This window comes from Diabrotica undecimpunctata, chromosome 3 (genome assembly GCF_040954645.1).
Source record: "Diabrotica undecimpunctata isolate CICGRU chromosome 3, icDiaUnde3, whole genome shotgun sequence".
In the NCBI taxonomy this organism is placed as follows: Eukaryota; Metazoa; Arthropoda; class Insecta; order Coleoptera; family Chrysomelidae; genus Diabrotica; species Diabrotica undecimpunctata.
The window spans coordinates 82,672,625-82,687,537 of NC_092805.1; the positions used below are offsets into that span (position 1 = coordinate 82,672,625).

The 14,913-nt window shown below is 31.6% G+C and overlaps 1 protein-coding gene across 1 annotated transcript in view; it reads right to left on the reverse strand.

Moving 5' to 3' along the window:
- The window catches only part of LOC140436964 (uncharacterized), a 33,141-nt gene extending 22,448 nt beyond the window's left edge, over positions 1–10,693 (reverse strand). The window contains exons 1-2 of the mRNA XM_072526152.1: positions 10,625–10,693; positions 10,104–10,495 (exon numbers count right to left, since the gene is read on the reverse strand). Coding sequence (XP_072382253.1) covers positions 10,104–10,476 — 373 coding nt within the window. The 5' untranslated portion in view covers positions 10,477–10,495; positions 10,625–10,693. The remainder of the gene's footprint in view (positions 1–10,103; positions 10,496–10,624) is intronic.
- Positions 10,694–14,913: the final 4,220 nt, after the last annotated feature.

The window sequence follows — 14,913 nt, forward strand, 5'->3', positions numbered from 1 at the left end:
TATATTCACCAATTATGTATAATATAAAAATGTTGTTCCTTCTTAAAAGTTTATGAAAAGTACAAGTATGTAGGTACCTAACCAAGTAGCTATTTTTTTTTGTACCTTATTAGTTCTAATTCGCATAAAAATTAAACATATTTTACTAAGAAAACATGATAAACATTTGTTTTTATTTGAAATGTATGAAGAAAGTAAAATAATATGCAAAATATCCATATTTAGGGTGACTTAAGTTGAGAGTGCTTATGTATACAATTAAGAGGAATGTGAATACTACGCTGCAAGTGACGTAGCTGCGCAAGGTTAACGCGAATTTGCACTTCGGAATAGATGGCCCTGCATGTTATGTGGTTCTTCTTTAATTAACGTGTTTGGAACAGTAGGGCAAGCATTTGATATTACTAGTCTTTGAGCTGAAGAGATAAGTGTTCTTATTTCTACTTGAGTTTCTTTTATATTAAGATATTTGTGGGAATGTAGCAGTAAATCAACTTTATTTTTAGAAGAAAGATATAGACATATTTATCGTTGGCAATTCTGGAAGCGAAGGATACGTTACTTGGACCAACTACTGAACCGACGGCTATGATATAGTCATGAACTTTAGTTCCTTCAATACTGAAAAGCATCTTTAAATGTGTTGACAACACTGAAATATGAGACATGAAATGAAGTGCGAGTAGTATTCATGGTGTTATTCGATGTCATGGTTGATCAATTTCAAGTCCCGCCCTGTCACCGGTTCAAGAATCGGTGTGGATCTTGGCCCAAAACCAGGTGTTTTTTTTCTTCGATACTTTATAGGTTATATTATTATTGATATAGATATTATGAGTTGGTGTTTGGTACTCACTTTACGTTTACTAGGTTGATTATAGCATATACTATAGTATATGCACTATACTATAGCGGGGTAGCACTATAACTGTGTCGAAAATAACAAAAATAATTTTAAATTGTGGTTATATCATTTAAAAACTTATATATTTGAGAACGGTTTGAAAAGTTTGCCAATTGTTTTACTTATAAAAAAGCACTTTACGTATCTAACCTGCTTTGATTTGAAGCTAATAGTTATCGAGATATTCTATCTATTGGTAAGCCAAAAAATTGTTTATAATTTTAAAAAATTGCTGAGTCCGCCCAAATAATCAGATTTCAATTCCATAAAGTACGTTAAATAGGTATACTACTTTTTGATAAGTAAATAAATTGGCAAACTTCTATTCGCTCCGTGCGTGACGGACGCGACACCTACCGCCTTCATTTGACAGTTTTGGACCTACCAATTTTCAGGTTAAACATATGACATATGTTTGACATTGTTAAATACATGCGAAATTGACAATTATTAATAATTAACTTTTTAATTATATTTTTTAGTTTATGTACAAAATAAATGTAGTATTAAAAACTGGGTTTCTCAAAATTCATCATAATATATCTATTCAACCACAAACGGAGAAGAAAGGGAAAAATCTAGTACTGGCTAATTAAGTTTTTCACGTGAAAGAGCATATATTTAAAAACAGTAATAGTAAAAGTTGTGATATAAAATCTAAGGTCATCAGGCACTCTGCAGTTAGCTTGAAGCCTTATAAAATATCATTTAAGGTAAATTATTTAAATTTTTCCTATTTCAATTGCATAAAAATGAAGTTATGTGATATTTACTTTTTCATATTAATAGCACGGATCCATCTTTTTCTTTTCTCTAATTTATATGTAATCTTTGGGAACCTATAAAAACTACACTTACTATTTTTGCTATTATTAGCAGAATTAAATACGCAATATGTATTTGCACACATTTTTGATAAAATTTATGCGTAAAAAGGTAGGTCCAATTGTGTCATATTTCGCCGCTACGCACGCTGGCATCGTTTCAAAGTACCCCTACCATGGTCACGCAAGGAGCGAATATGGTCAGTTTTTGTTGTATAAAATTTTTTTAAATTCCATTTTTTTTTTTAATTTGGATTGCTTAATTATTATGCAAAATCTGTTTAAGCGATTTTAATGAAATTTGATGGGATGTTTTAATATGTTATAAAATTTTTCTAGACGAATTATGAAGGTCCTAAGTATGTGCAATTTAAGTGGTTGAAAAATGTTGAATAAGAAAAGGCTTGTTTCCCCCTATTTTTTCTTTTTTATAGAGAATTTAATTATCGTTACTTTATTTTTTATGACTTTGCTCCAAAATTAATCGTTTTAAAAGTATAAGCAACAGTGTAGAAAAAAAACGATGTTTTCAGTAATTTTTAAATATTTTATTTTTTTATATTCACAACCTATTTGAGAGGGAGGATAAGTCAATTTTTATTACTGAATGCAAAAACCCAAATGCCACCTCCCACATCCATAGTCGTTTTTTCACAGATCCGCCCTGGTCCATATTTTACATTTTTATATAGTTTGTATCCGCAGGAAAAATTAACTATTTTTTAATGAAAGTTACTTTATATTACTGGAAAAGGGTGCGATAATGAATTTTTATGTATGTTGGCTTTTTACGTTGGTAGGAAACCTCCACGTCTATCGGGGTCAAATTGCACGATCTCTGTGGCCAGATCACCTCCACGTGAGATGACCATGTCCTAAAATGCAGCATGTCAATGTCGCATAAGCTGCGTGGCACGTAGTACCGTCCTGTTGAAACCACATGTCGTTGTGTCCGTGCCATCAAAATCCACACCAAACAGTGACATTTCGGGATGCATTGGATGCTCTTGAATCTCACCTGGATTGATATCGACTCAAATTCAACAATCCTGTTTGTTGTCGTATCCAAAAATGGGTCTAATCGCTAAAAATGGTTTTTCGATGAAAATTAGGTTAGGTTAGGTTTTTAGCGAACACACGCTTAACTTGCCGCCCAAGTCGACGAAAAATTTGCCAACTTGTGGCTTGTGAAAAGACGAGTTCTTGTGAGCGACGTGAAATCGACTTCCTAGGATTCTTCTGCATAATCTCACTGACTGTTTTCGGCAGATCTTGCCGACGTATGGGTGTTGGTTGATTGCTCTTGTGATAGTCACTGAATTAGTAGGCTCAAATTTTGATAAAACTTAACCATTTTGATAAAACAATTTTATCATTTACACGTGTTATGCACGCTATATCCATCCATGTTGATTTGGTAAAACAGAATGAAAAAATGACAGCCAATTCAGCAGATTTAGCTTCAACAATATGGCCGCTACCAACTGTCAAAGTTCGAATATCCCTATTGAAAGATCCTGTATATAATGAAAAGTCCAATGTACAGATAGAACAAAAGGAAAGAGAAGTGAAGAGATAAAAAAAGCCTAAAATGAGCATAAACATGAAAGATATATGATCATCCAACGCAATCTTCGACTGAGATGATCGATATCTTCCTGTGATATAGAAGTCCAATCATTCTGAATTTCATTCTACAGGAGGTGTAAATATATCGTCAGAGTATACAATGTGCCCAAACCTTGTGCCTATCATATCCCGAACATGTTCAATGGGAGAAAGATCTGGTGATCTTGCTAGTCATGTTAGCTTGACAGAGAAATTTTAAAGTGGAAGCTGCAGTGTGGGGACTGGCATTATCTTGTTAGAAAAAAGGGGTTTTCTAGTTCTCGCAGATAGGATACTGTAACGGGTTCAAATACATTATGAATATAACCCTGTCGTTCTCGCAGATATGATACTGTAACGGGTTCCAAGACATTATGAATGTAACCTTGGGCGTTCATTTTTCATTTTAAAAATACTAGAGATACTAGAAAATACCGTCTTTCGTATTTTATGGCACCCCAAACCAGAAGTCCTCTGGTAAGCGTTGTCTCATGTTTCGCGCAAATGTTAAGTTTTTGTCTTTTTCCTTATCTTCGGCCATTGTTTATTCACAAATAGAATCGAGATTCGTCACTAAATACGACCCGGTTCCATTCTTGATCCTTCCAGTCTTACGTCCTTATGTCTTTAAATTAAAAGCAAAATGAGGCGTGGTCCATAGTCTTTATTCCAAAAAACTGTGGTCCTTATTCCAATTGTCAATCTAGTGGTGCTGAAGCGGTTCCTAACCAATGGAGCTGGTTGTGGTTCTACCATTTTCTTCGGTACCTCTACGACGTTAGTGTCTATGTTCTTCCATCCAAGTATTTCAACACCGCATTACAATAGATGCATTCTTACCAACTCTATTAGCGATTTCCATTCTAGCATCTTGCATCCCTATTATTTGTCTCCTTTTAAATTTAGTTAATTGGTGAAAATTATAGAATCTACATATATGAGGCACTGAATAATTATATTTTGAATGCAGTATGAAGAAAAAAACTCATGGAAGTTAGTCGAAAAAAGAAGTAACAGCTATTAAATTCCTTTTCAGATTGTTACGAAACATTTATTGTAGTATAAAAACACAGTTCATTGGTCAAAAAAATTATTAAGATAAATTCAAATTTACTGGGTGTTCCATTTTCAATGTCAGGGAATATATATGGAGAGAGGTGTTGCAAGGATTGACAGGAGGAATACCGATCAGTGGCAAAAGAATTGCGAACCTTAAATATGTGGTCAATACCCAAATGTTAGTCTGCACAGAAAAGGAACAGGTCCAAATAATGAAACAAGCTGGACACAATGGTTAGGGAATATCGTTTCATGCTGAACAAAAGAAGACCAAAACTATGGTAATAGACAATCTCTGATTCCAAACAAAGATCACTGTGACAAAGAAATCAAACACACATTGGCAATAGCAAGTAACTAACTTGTATCAGGAAAGGTTCAGCAATATACCAGCTTTTTGTTGAGTCTACTTACAAACTTGTGACATAAAATGTTATTATAAATTAAGTCAAAAAGTCAGCCTTTTTCCGTCTAAGTTTTTAATAACAATTTTGATGAAATGTTAAATTTTTTTAGTAATATCTTAAAATTAAAGCCTCAAAGAATCGACTGCGATTTGATAAATAATCCCTCTCTGAGATAAACAACCTGAACAACTTTTTGGTCAATCTGGCTGAAATTTAGCACAATTCAATAACTCATTAATTGCTGTAATTTCAGTAGTGAGAAGAACACAGTGCCTAGAAAAACTTATCAATAAGTGTAAAATTAATGGCAAGTATCTGCGTGGAATGATGGAATGCGTGGAAGAACCATGATTCATGATCAACAAACAAAAGAAGAAGAAACTTAGGTAATAAATTTTTGAAGTTATACTTCTATACGCGCGCTCCACGTTGGAAATTTGTATGGGAGTGAATCTGTGAAATCATTACATATGTAAGATAATGAGTAAGAGAAAGACAGAAGATATATTTTCTCTCTCTTCCTCTCGAATATAAAAATGTTCCTTTTGTATAGTGTGTAAAAGCCAAATGGAATGAATTCATTATTTAGGTTACTGTACATATTTATAAAAAATCCCGAAACACGTCAAATTTAAATTATAACTTGACATTCTTTAACGTGAAAATGCAACCCCTACCTTCAACCCCCTTAGAATGGCAGGTACAACCCCCAATTTTTAAAATAGGAAGTATAGGCTTGTGATATATCGTTTGAAAGGTCTTTTCATTCTGCATTCAAAAATGTTGTCGCTTTCAAGTTTATTAAGATTAATTAAGATAAAATAAATTAAAATCATGTGGTTACCGAAATTCGCTAAAATATACTCAAAACTTATTTCCCGTTTAGGTCTTGATAATGAGAAAGTGAACAAAAACCATAGCAATGTAGTTTTTAGATGGTAACCATTAAACTTTAAAACTTTAAAGAATTTCCGTGACAACGTTATTTTAACACGCATTAGTAAATTGTTTTATTTAAGTTGTCAGTATTTTAATTTAAGTAAAAAGTTCGTTCAATTCAATTCTGAAAAATGGTTAGATTAACGGAAATGCATAAAATAACAGTTTTACAAATGATTGGTTATGGAGATAACACCCGAACACAACAGGAAGTAACTCGCCTATTTCATGAGAAATTTCCTAATTTACCGCCTATATCCCAAGGAACAAGAAGTAAAATAGAGAAGCAGTTTCGCGAGTTTGGTCATGTAAGGCAGATAAAAAAAGCAGCTGCCAATGCACTGAGTGATGAACTCAAATTAGATGTGTTGCTTGAGTTTCAGGAAAATCCACATACATCGAGTAGACAGGCATCCACTACATTCAATGCTCCATACATCGATAATAAACATATTAAAAGAAAATAAATTGCATCCCTATAAGATGATACCTCAGGAGCTCATGGAAGACGATTTTGATAGGAGAACTTTTTTTTGTGAGCAAACGATGGACATGTTGGATAACAATATTATCCAATTAGAAGACTTTATGTTTTCTGAAGAGTGTACTTTTTCACTTAACGGTCATGCTAATGGCAAAATTGCCGCTACTGGGCCACGGAAAATCCTCACTGAATGAGAGAAGTACACACTCAATACCCTCAAAAGGTTAATGTTTGGGCAGGGATTGTAGGAAACAATATCATTGGTCCCTTTTTCATTGAGGACAACTTGAATGGCAACAATTATTTGGCACTACTTCAAAATGATGTCATTCCAACGTTGGCAAATTTATATCCTGATCCAGGAAACCCTCAAGTTCCAGCGAATACGATATGTACTTAATGTCCGGCAGCACCTCGATACAATATTTCCCAATCGGTGGATAGGGACGCGAGGATCGATTGAATGGCCAGCGCGATCACCTGATCTTACATTATTAGATTTCTTTTTATGGGGATATGTGAAGATCCATGTGTACAAAACTAAACCTTCTAATTTAAATGACTTAAAATAACGAATAACGCTTGCGATTAGGTCGATCACGCCTGTTATGTTAAATAATGTTAGAAGACAGTTTTATTTGAGATTAGGATGTTGCCAAGACGTTCGCGGTGAACATTTTGAACATCTACTTCATTAACATTCATAGTTCTTTTCGTGTTCTACATTTTATTACGTTTTGCAGTACATTTTAGTTTTTGATTGTATTGTAGCGAATTTCGGTAACCACATGATTTTAATTTATTTTATCTTAATTAATCTTAATAAACTTGAAAGCGACAACATTTTGAATGGAGAATGAAAAGACCTTTCAAACGATATATCACAAGCCTATACTTTCTATTTTAAAAATTGGGGGTTGTACCTGTCATTCTAAGGGGGTTGAATTTTTACGTTAAAGAATCTCAACTTATAATTTAAATTTGACATGTTTCGGGATTTTTTATAAATATGTACAGTAACCTAAATAATGAATTTATTCCATTTGGCTTTTACACACAGTATATAATTTAATATATATTATATAAAGATATATATACATATAATATTATATATATATATATATATATATATATATATATATATATATATAATAAAATATTTATTAATATTATTATTTATGTGATATGTTTTGTATTATTTATTAAATGTTCATAATTATATTAGTCTTTTGTATTTCAAAATAATAATCTCAATAAATCACTGTATGATCCAGAACTGTCAATTTTGAAATATGTTTGTGTCATGTCCTCGGTAGTATAGTAGTCAGTATCCCCGCCTGTCACGCAGGAGACCGGGGTTCGATTCCCAGTCAGGGAGGACTTTTTTATTAATATTATTACATGGTAAATTAAACATATATGCGTAAGTAGAAAAGTTATGTATATTATTGTCATTTTTAAATACTTATGAATATTGCATTTTAATTTGTATTGTATTATTATATTGAATTATGTTGCACTATATTGTAGTGTATTTTTTTATGTATATTATTGTCATTTTTAAATACTTATGAATATTGCATTTTAATTTGTATTGTATTATTATATTAATAACAAAATAAACAATGAATTTTACTGCAGAGTATGTGTAAAAAAATTTTTGCATTCAACTCCTTTCATACATATATGAAAATAAAAATACAGATTTTCATCAAAATATTGATTCAATCCTTCATTTACTATACTCCTATTACAGGTCAAAAGTTGTTTATTAATTGTTAGTAAGTTGTTATTAATTCTCTTTCTGCTATGTCTTACCTATAACATTACATATGTAATGATTGCGCAGATTTACTCCCAAATAAATTTGTAACGGCGAATGCATGTATAGAAGTGTAACTTCCACCGGCAGTCCCACTGGACTGCCACACCCGTTTTTGTTTCCTCTGTAAATAAATTGTTAAGATGTTCATTCCATTCCAATATGTGACCTTTAAGTACTCCTATAAATGTAAATTATAGACAACTTCAACTTTTGTAATAATTTTTTTTTTAATAATTTTTTTAAATTAAAATAAATTTATAGCCTATTTGCATACATAGAACTGTTAAAAAATTGGCATGTATCAGATGAGGTGTCTTGTTCAGACCATCGACATATGTGTTTTGAAATGACAGATAATAAGCATATCAAGAAAACTTATCGTGAAACATGTAAACAAACTGGGAACCATACCAAGCAGACCTGGAATATTACCCAACATTGCAAATCAAAGGAGAGAAGTCAAACAGATGAAAATTTTATTTTTCTGAGCTGACTGATTATAATAAGGAACCAAGGACAAAAAGTGAATTGTGGAAAAGACATTGTGAAGAGATAGAACAGCCTGCAGAAGAGAAACGTCTAGGCTCCATAGAACTATGTATGTAGTAAACAAAGACTAATCTTAAATTAGGTTGAATTTTATTGTGAATTTAGGATTTCAGATTATGTTTCAGAATGTTATTATTTATTCTGGAATTTTGTTCTGAACATAACTGATATTGACAGACTAGTTTCAGAATTTTATCAGATTACAGATTTTAAATATCATCTCTTATTCTTAGTTCAAGCGAGACTCATTAATCTCTGGAACTTGTTCTTGCCTCATATCACTGAGCATATTGCAATGGCATAGGATGTGCATGGCAGTATCTATGGCAATTTCGCATTTTCTGTACCATGGTTCATTCACCTTACCTAGTTTGTATAAGTGCTTTCATAAACCACAATGTCTAGGCACCATTTCAGTGACCGTTTTAATCTCTTGTCTATTGAGGTTCATCAAAACATCAGAGTTTTTTATCAATATTCTTGATTATTTTCTTTGCCTGGATTTGCTCTTGACTGGATTTCTGTTTCTTTTATGATTCCTTATGAGCCACTTCTGAACCTCGTTTTTTGTAGCATCTTTAGTAAGGTCAAAGAATGGTTCTGGGCCTACAAAGGTTTCCCTCGAGCCTTGTTTTGCCAGTAAATATTCTTGTTCATTCCCATGCATCCCTTCACAACCCAGCACCCATATTAAAGACACTTTATTATATTTTGGCTTTTTGTTGAGGAGATCTTTGTAGTTCTTCTCAAGTTTTGATTTGGTGAGTGGTTTATTTACTGCAAGGATAGCTATCTGTTGTTGTTGATGTAAGTGTTCATTCTCTTTGCTTTTTTGAGGTTTCCATCCATTTCATCAATGCAGGCTACCAAAGCAAAAACTTCAGCCTGGAACACAGTTGTATATGGACCTAGGTTGTAAGATTTATTATAAGATGTTTGCCCAAAGACTCCTTAACCAGTACTATAGGCAGTTTTAGATCCATCAGTGAACCATATAAAGTACCTATTAATATTTGGGACTTTTTGTTCATTAGTACCCAGTATTTTTTATTTGGTTTTTAGCAATCTCATATTTTTTACTAACAGTGCATCTGTTGTGTACAATATTTGATAAACAATAATTTACTGTTTTACTGGGAATAAGCAGCAATTTTACTTTAAAATAAGTTTATTTTTATGTTTTGATTTCCATTCCCAAAAATGTATTTTGAGAATGACTTACAAAGTGGAAATTGAAACATAAAAATAAACTAATCTTAAGGTAAAATTATGGCTATTCCCAGTAAAAATAGTAAATTGTATTAAGATGTCACAAAAAAATAGCTTCGATTTCCACTTCGGAAATTATTCCCAAAAAATTGTTTTGGAAATGACTTGTGAAATGGAAATCAAGACAAAAATAAACTTTTTTTAATATAAAGTTGTGGCTCATTCACAGTAAAAATAGTAAATTGTATTAAGATTTCACAAGAAAATAGCTTCAGAACAATAATAATTTACTTACATCTTTCATTAAATTGCTTTTTAGTTCCCTTGTTGGTGTTAAGTCTTGGAAAATTCTGGATTTTATTTTGGTTACTTACTATACCTTGTTTATGTTCTAGTTTGATGTCTGAAATGTCTACTTCTGTGTTTAATTCAATCTCAGTACAGCAGTGTTCAGTTTTTATGTAAAATTGGTCTATAATGGGGATGAGAAGTTCATTTGTAACTTCAGGATTAATCATTTTTGGACTAAAATATTCCTGAAGGAAATCTTGTGGTTCTTCCTTAATTACCTTTGATAAGGGACGAAAACATTGTATTTCATCATATCCATTTTTATTTGGATATCTAATTTCCTGGAGTGACTCCTTAGATTCTTGTTTAATTTCCATTTCTTTATTCGACACTAAACTACATGAAAAAATAATTTAGGCCGACTTATCGGTCTATTTTATCATAAGAATAAATTTTATAATATAAATATAAGTAACAAAATATTGACAAATTTGAATTTTATAAATATCAATATTCAAGAGTCACCTGGGGTATGATGGTATCTAAGATAAGAAGATAACAACCAACGAACCAACACAGAGAAGCGACAGTCCTTTGAAGTTACGTGGCCAAGCCGCCAATGACAGCTAATAACCAGAAAATTAATAGTCAGTGGGCATATCACACAATATAAATTCTTAAGAGCCTAGACGCAAAATTTCGGGCCAATGTTTTTTAAATGCATTCATTTTTTCCGAATCCTGAAAAAACTAATAAGTATTTTTGAAAAATTTAAACGCAGAGTGAAATTCGGCCCTCGGTAATAATGTAATCTTTCATTCTGTATTTAAATTTTTCAAAAATATTTGTTAGTTTTCTCAGGATTCGAAAAAAATGATTGCATTTAAAAAGAATTGACCCGAAATTTTGCGCCTACGCTCTTAAATCAAATTGAGCATTTATGTTGACTTTCAATAAATATGAAATATTGCACTGAAAAAATAGTTACCTGCAGGGCCGACTTTTGTTGACATTCTTAATGGTGTAATTATTTTTTATTTACAAAAGGTAATTTACTGATACCACCCGGCTGTCGCGGAAGTTACGCTAAAACGTCTTTTGACGTGACCCGTCCTTAAAGAGTTACACAATGAAATTTTTTTAAAACAAATTTTAAGACAGTTTCTACACCACCCCAGAGGTATGTCTTGTGGCGCGTTACTTTTTTTGAATGGGTGTTTGCCAAGAGCCATATTGTCCCATTAAATAAAATGAACAAAACACTTAAATAGTATAAAACAAAACAAAATAAAATTATATAAAAAAAAAATAAAAATAATTGTTGATATAACAAAACATTGTACTATTCTATTTATACACAAACACTATACACTCTTCACTACACTCTTCACTCTACACTAAAGTCTTCGAATATAAAAAACAATCTTTTCACTAAAGTCCAAAACAGAGTTTTATAGTGTCGATGAATTAAAAAAAATATGTGATATATTTCTTGACAATCTCTTAAACGAAAAAATTAAATCACATGTAAACTTAAAGAGAAAAAATCGTATTTCGCGTAGGTATTCAGCAAAAATAAAACATATTACTCTCACACTATATTTTTTAAGGCCTCGAGCCTATAATTACCTATGCAAACTACTGACACTTTTTACAAAAAGAAGTCTTCAAATAATGACAGAACATCTTTTATGTAAGCCAGGTCTATTTTATGTATCGATGAAATGTCCCTCATGTCTAACCTGTTTTATTATATAGGTAAAGATGAAATAGTTGGATTTGGGGACATGAAAAAAAATCATCAAAATGTCGAAATGCTTTGGTCATTATGGCCAGAGGCTTATATTTTTTATGAAAGCAGCCTTTAGCTTTTTTTTGTTCGATCGCAAGTACAATCAAGAGACCTTAAACCTATTATTGAAGAGTGTGTTGTCAAATTATCAAGCATTAACTTGAATGTTGTATAAATTTCAAGTGATATAGGATCAAACATTCTAGAATTAGCTAAATTATATTATAATGTTACTCCTGAAAATCCTGAATTTTACTCAAGTAGGAAATCATAATTTGTTTTATATATTTGACCTAAGCCATGGTTTTATATAAAGCTACAAGAAAAAATTAAATAAAACATACATTTAGGTTTGCTGATAAAATACTTCATGGAAGTTTAGTGAATATTTTTATGCATAAGACCAAACTTAATTTTATAGATGCGTCCCTAAATTGACAGATGCTCATTTGCACCCTTCCAAGTTAATTCCACAAGCCATCCAGCGTGGTTTGTGGACTGAACACATATATGACTTTAGGTGCTCTTCCTGCAAATGCATTTGGCACACTTGTGGTCATAGAAAAGTTCGACAATTTGTTTGGTATTTTAAATTCAAATTCTTTACGAAACCCCAATACATACGAAATTGTTTTGATGGATCAAAATGTCTAAATGCTAGTTTGCAGTTCTTGAGTGAGCTTAAAATAATTAATTCAGATAATCAAGATATTTCAAAAAAAAAATTAAATCTCATAAATGTTGGAAAATAACAATTAATAGGTAGTGTTATAAATCTCTGGTAAAAATTGTCAAAGCTGGACTTTATGTATTTAAAAATTAGATGTATAAATAGAGATCGTTTAGAAAACTTTTTTGGACGTATCAGGAACAGGTTGGTAATTATGTAAACCCGACACCTATCCAATTTTCAAGGGATTTGTTCTGGCAAACATATTTACATTCAGAAAGTATAAATTGAGTAAAAAAGAGGCCTACTATAAAAAGTATTTCGAGAATAACTTCATGCATGTGCAAAGATACAATGGAAGAACTATAATAATAAATAAAGTCATGTATTGATGATATTTTTTTTCCAATATTTTTATTAAATAAACTTGATTAAAAATATCGGAAAAGAAATGAAAGGCAGAATTTACAAAATAGTCATCAGACCATGTGACATATGACACAGAGGACAAAAAGACTGCTCGAAACAGCGGAGATGAAAACCGCTCGAAAAATCGATGGTAAGATACTATGGGACAGAGCTAGAAGTACAGATATACGACGAAAATGCAAGGTGAGAACATTGATAACTGGGTAGAAAACAGAAGAGTAGAATGGAATGACCACATAAGCCGAATGACAAAAAATAGAGTAGTAAGGACGGCGAGAGATGGTTCTCCAATGGGAAGAGGATCAGTGGGAATACCACGATGGAACGACAACTTACTGGAGGCACATTGAAAAAACAGACAGTCGCGTCTATCAAAAAGAAGAAGAAGATGTATTCATGAAAATGTACTTAAAAATATTAATTATTTATGTTGTAATATTTTTTTCTTTCTTTCTATTTTTGCTTTATTATTTTTACTCTTAAGTTCATTGTTAATATATTTAATGTTATAAAAAAATTTTAATCTTATAAATAATTTTTTTACGTACAAATTCGGGAACTCTTTACAAAGATGATCAAAGTTTATTTCCTGCATTGAAGAAAATATTTTATTTGATATACCTTGGTCTCGTGAATTAGCTTCGAATTTAGAATTAAAATGACATTCTAGCAAATAAACAAATTTAATAAAATTCTTTGGTGGTGAGTATAAATGACCAAAAATATTTTCTCCCCCATGAAATGCCTTGAAATGAATAAATAAATTATTGGTATCCAATTCTTGGCACTCCATTGCAAATGTTTTGCAAGTATTGCAGTTGTGAATTTCAAGGCATTTCTTCAATAAATATCCACAAACATAACTGAATGCATTCAGGACAGCCAAATTTTCTTTTGTATAGTCATTGTCAGGAAGCACTAGTTCTTTTTGACATTTGTCTTTGTCTTCTTGATGTATGAATTTAGTTATGTCTGTAGATTTTATATTTAGCAACAATTCACTTAAATCATCCTTACAATTCATTGTTTCTGAATGGAAATAATTTTGACAGAACAGCTTGCGAAATGCCCTTTTAAACTCAATGGCAGTCGGGTTTACATTATTTCCACTCTGCTGTCTAACACTGCCAAAAAAATTTTCAATACAGTCGGTATTGAGACGTCGGGTTTTCAAATATTTGAAGTTTTGTTTCGAAAGATTTTCCCATAATTTTAACAAACTGTTAACAGTTAGTCTCCAACATTTAATAAATTTTAATCTATTTGTTACCTCTTTACCGTCTTTTCTAAATACTTTAATATCATTTAACAACGTAAGCGCTTCCTCCAAAAAATCTATTTGAAATTGAGATCCATCAAACACATTCTTAAATTTATTTGGGTGCCTCAGAGAAAAAGAATTTAACAAATCAAAAAGTTTATCAAAGAATTCTATCGCCTCTATCGTCTCTATAGCGTCTGCTGGAAGTCCATTCAGTGACATGTATGTATTCATTCCACAAGCTACTGTTTGACTAAAAATTTGTGTAGCTAAAGACACCTTCATTTTTTGGAAACTTGTGGGATTGATATGTGAATCTGTAAGTTTAGGTGCACACATATAGAATTGTTTTTTGTCTCGGTGATAAAAGCTGCTAATGAACATCCAAGATGTGTTTTTACCTTTAACATTAAAAGAGTGTCTAAGAAAATTATTTCTAGTTGCTTTAATCAAGTGACATGGGTCAAAAATGTAAACAAGCTGTTTTCCATTCAATTCAAATTCTGGATTCTCAGGAGTAACTCCTAATATGTTTGTTAATTGTACAAAGTTTGAACCCATGTCACTTGCTATGCCGTCAACATACAAACCTACATCACTCAATTTTGATAAACATTTTTCAATAATAGGTACTATACTATTTGCTTTTAACTGCGTTCCAA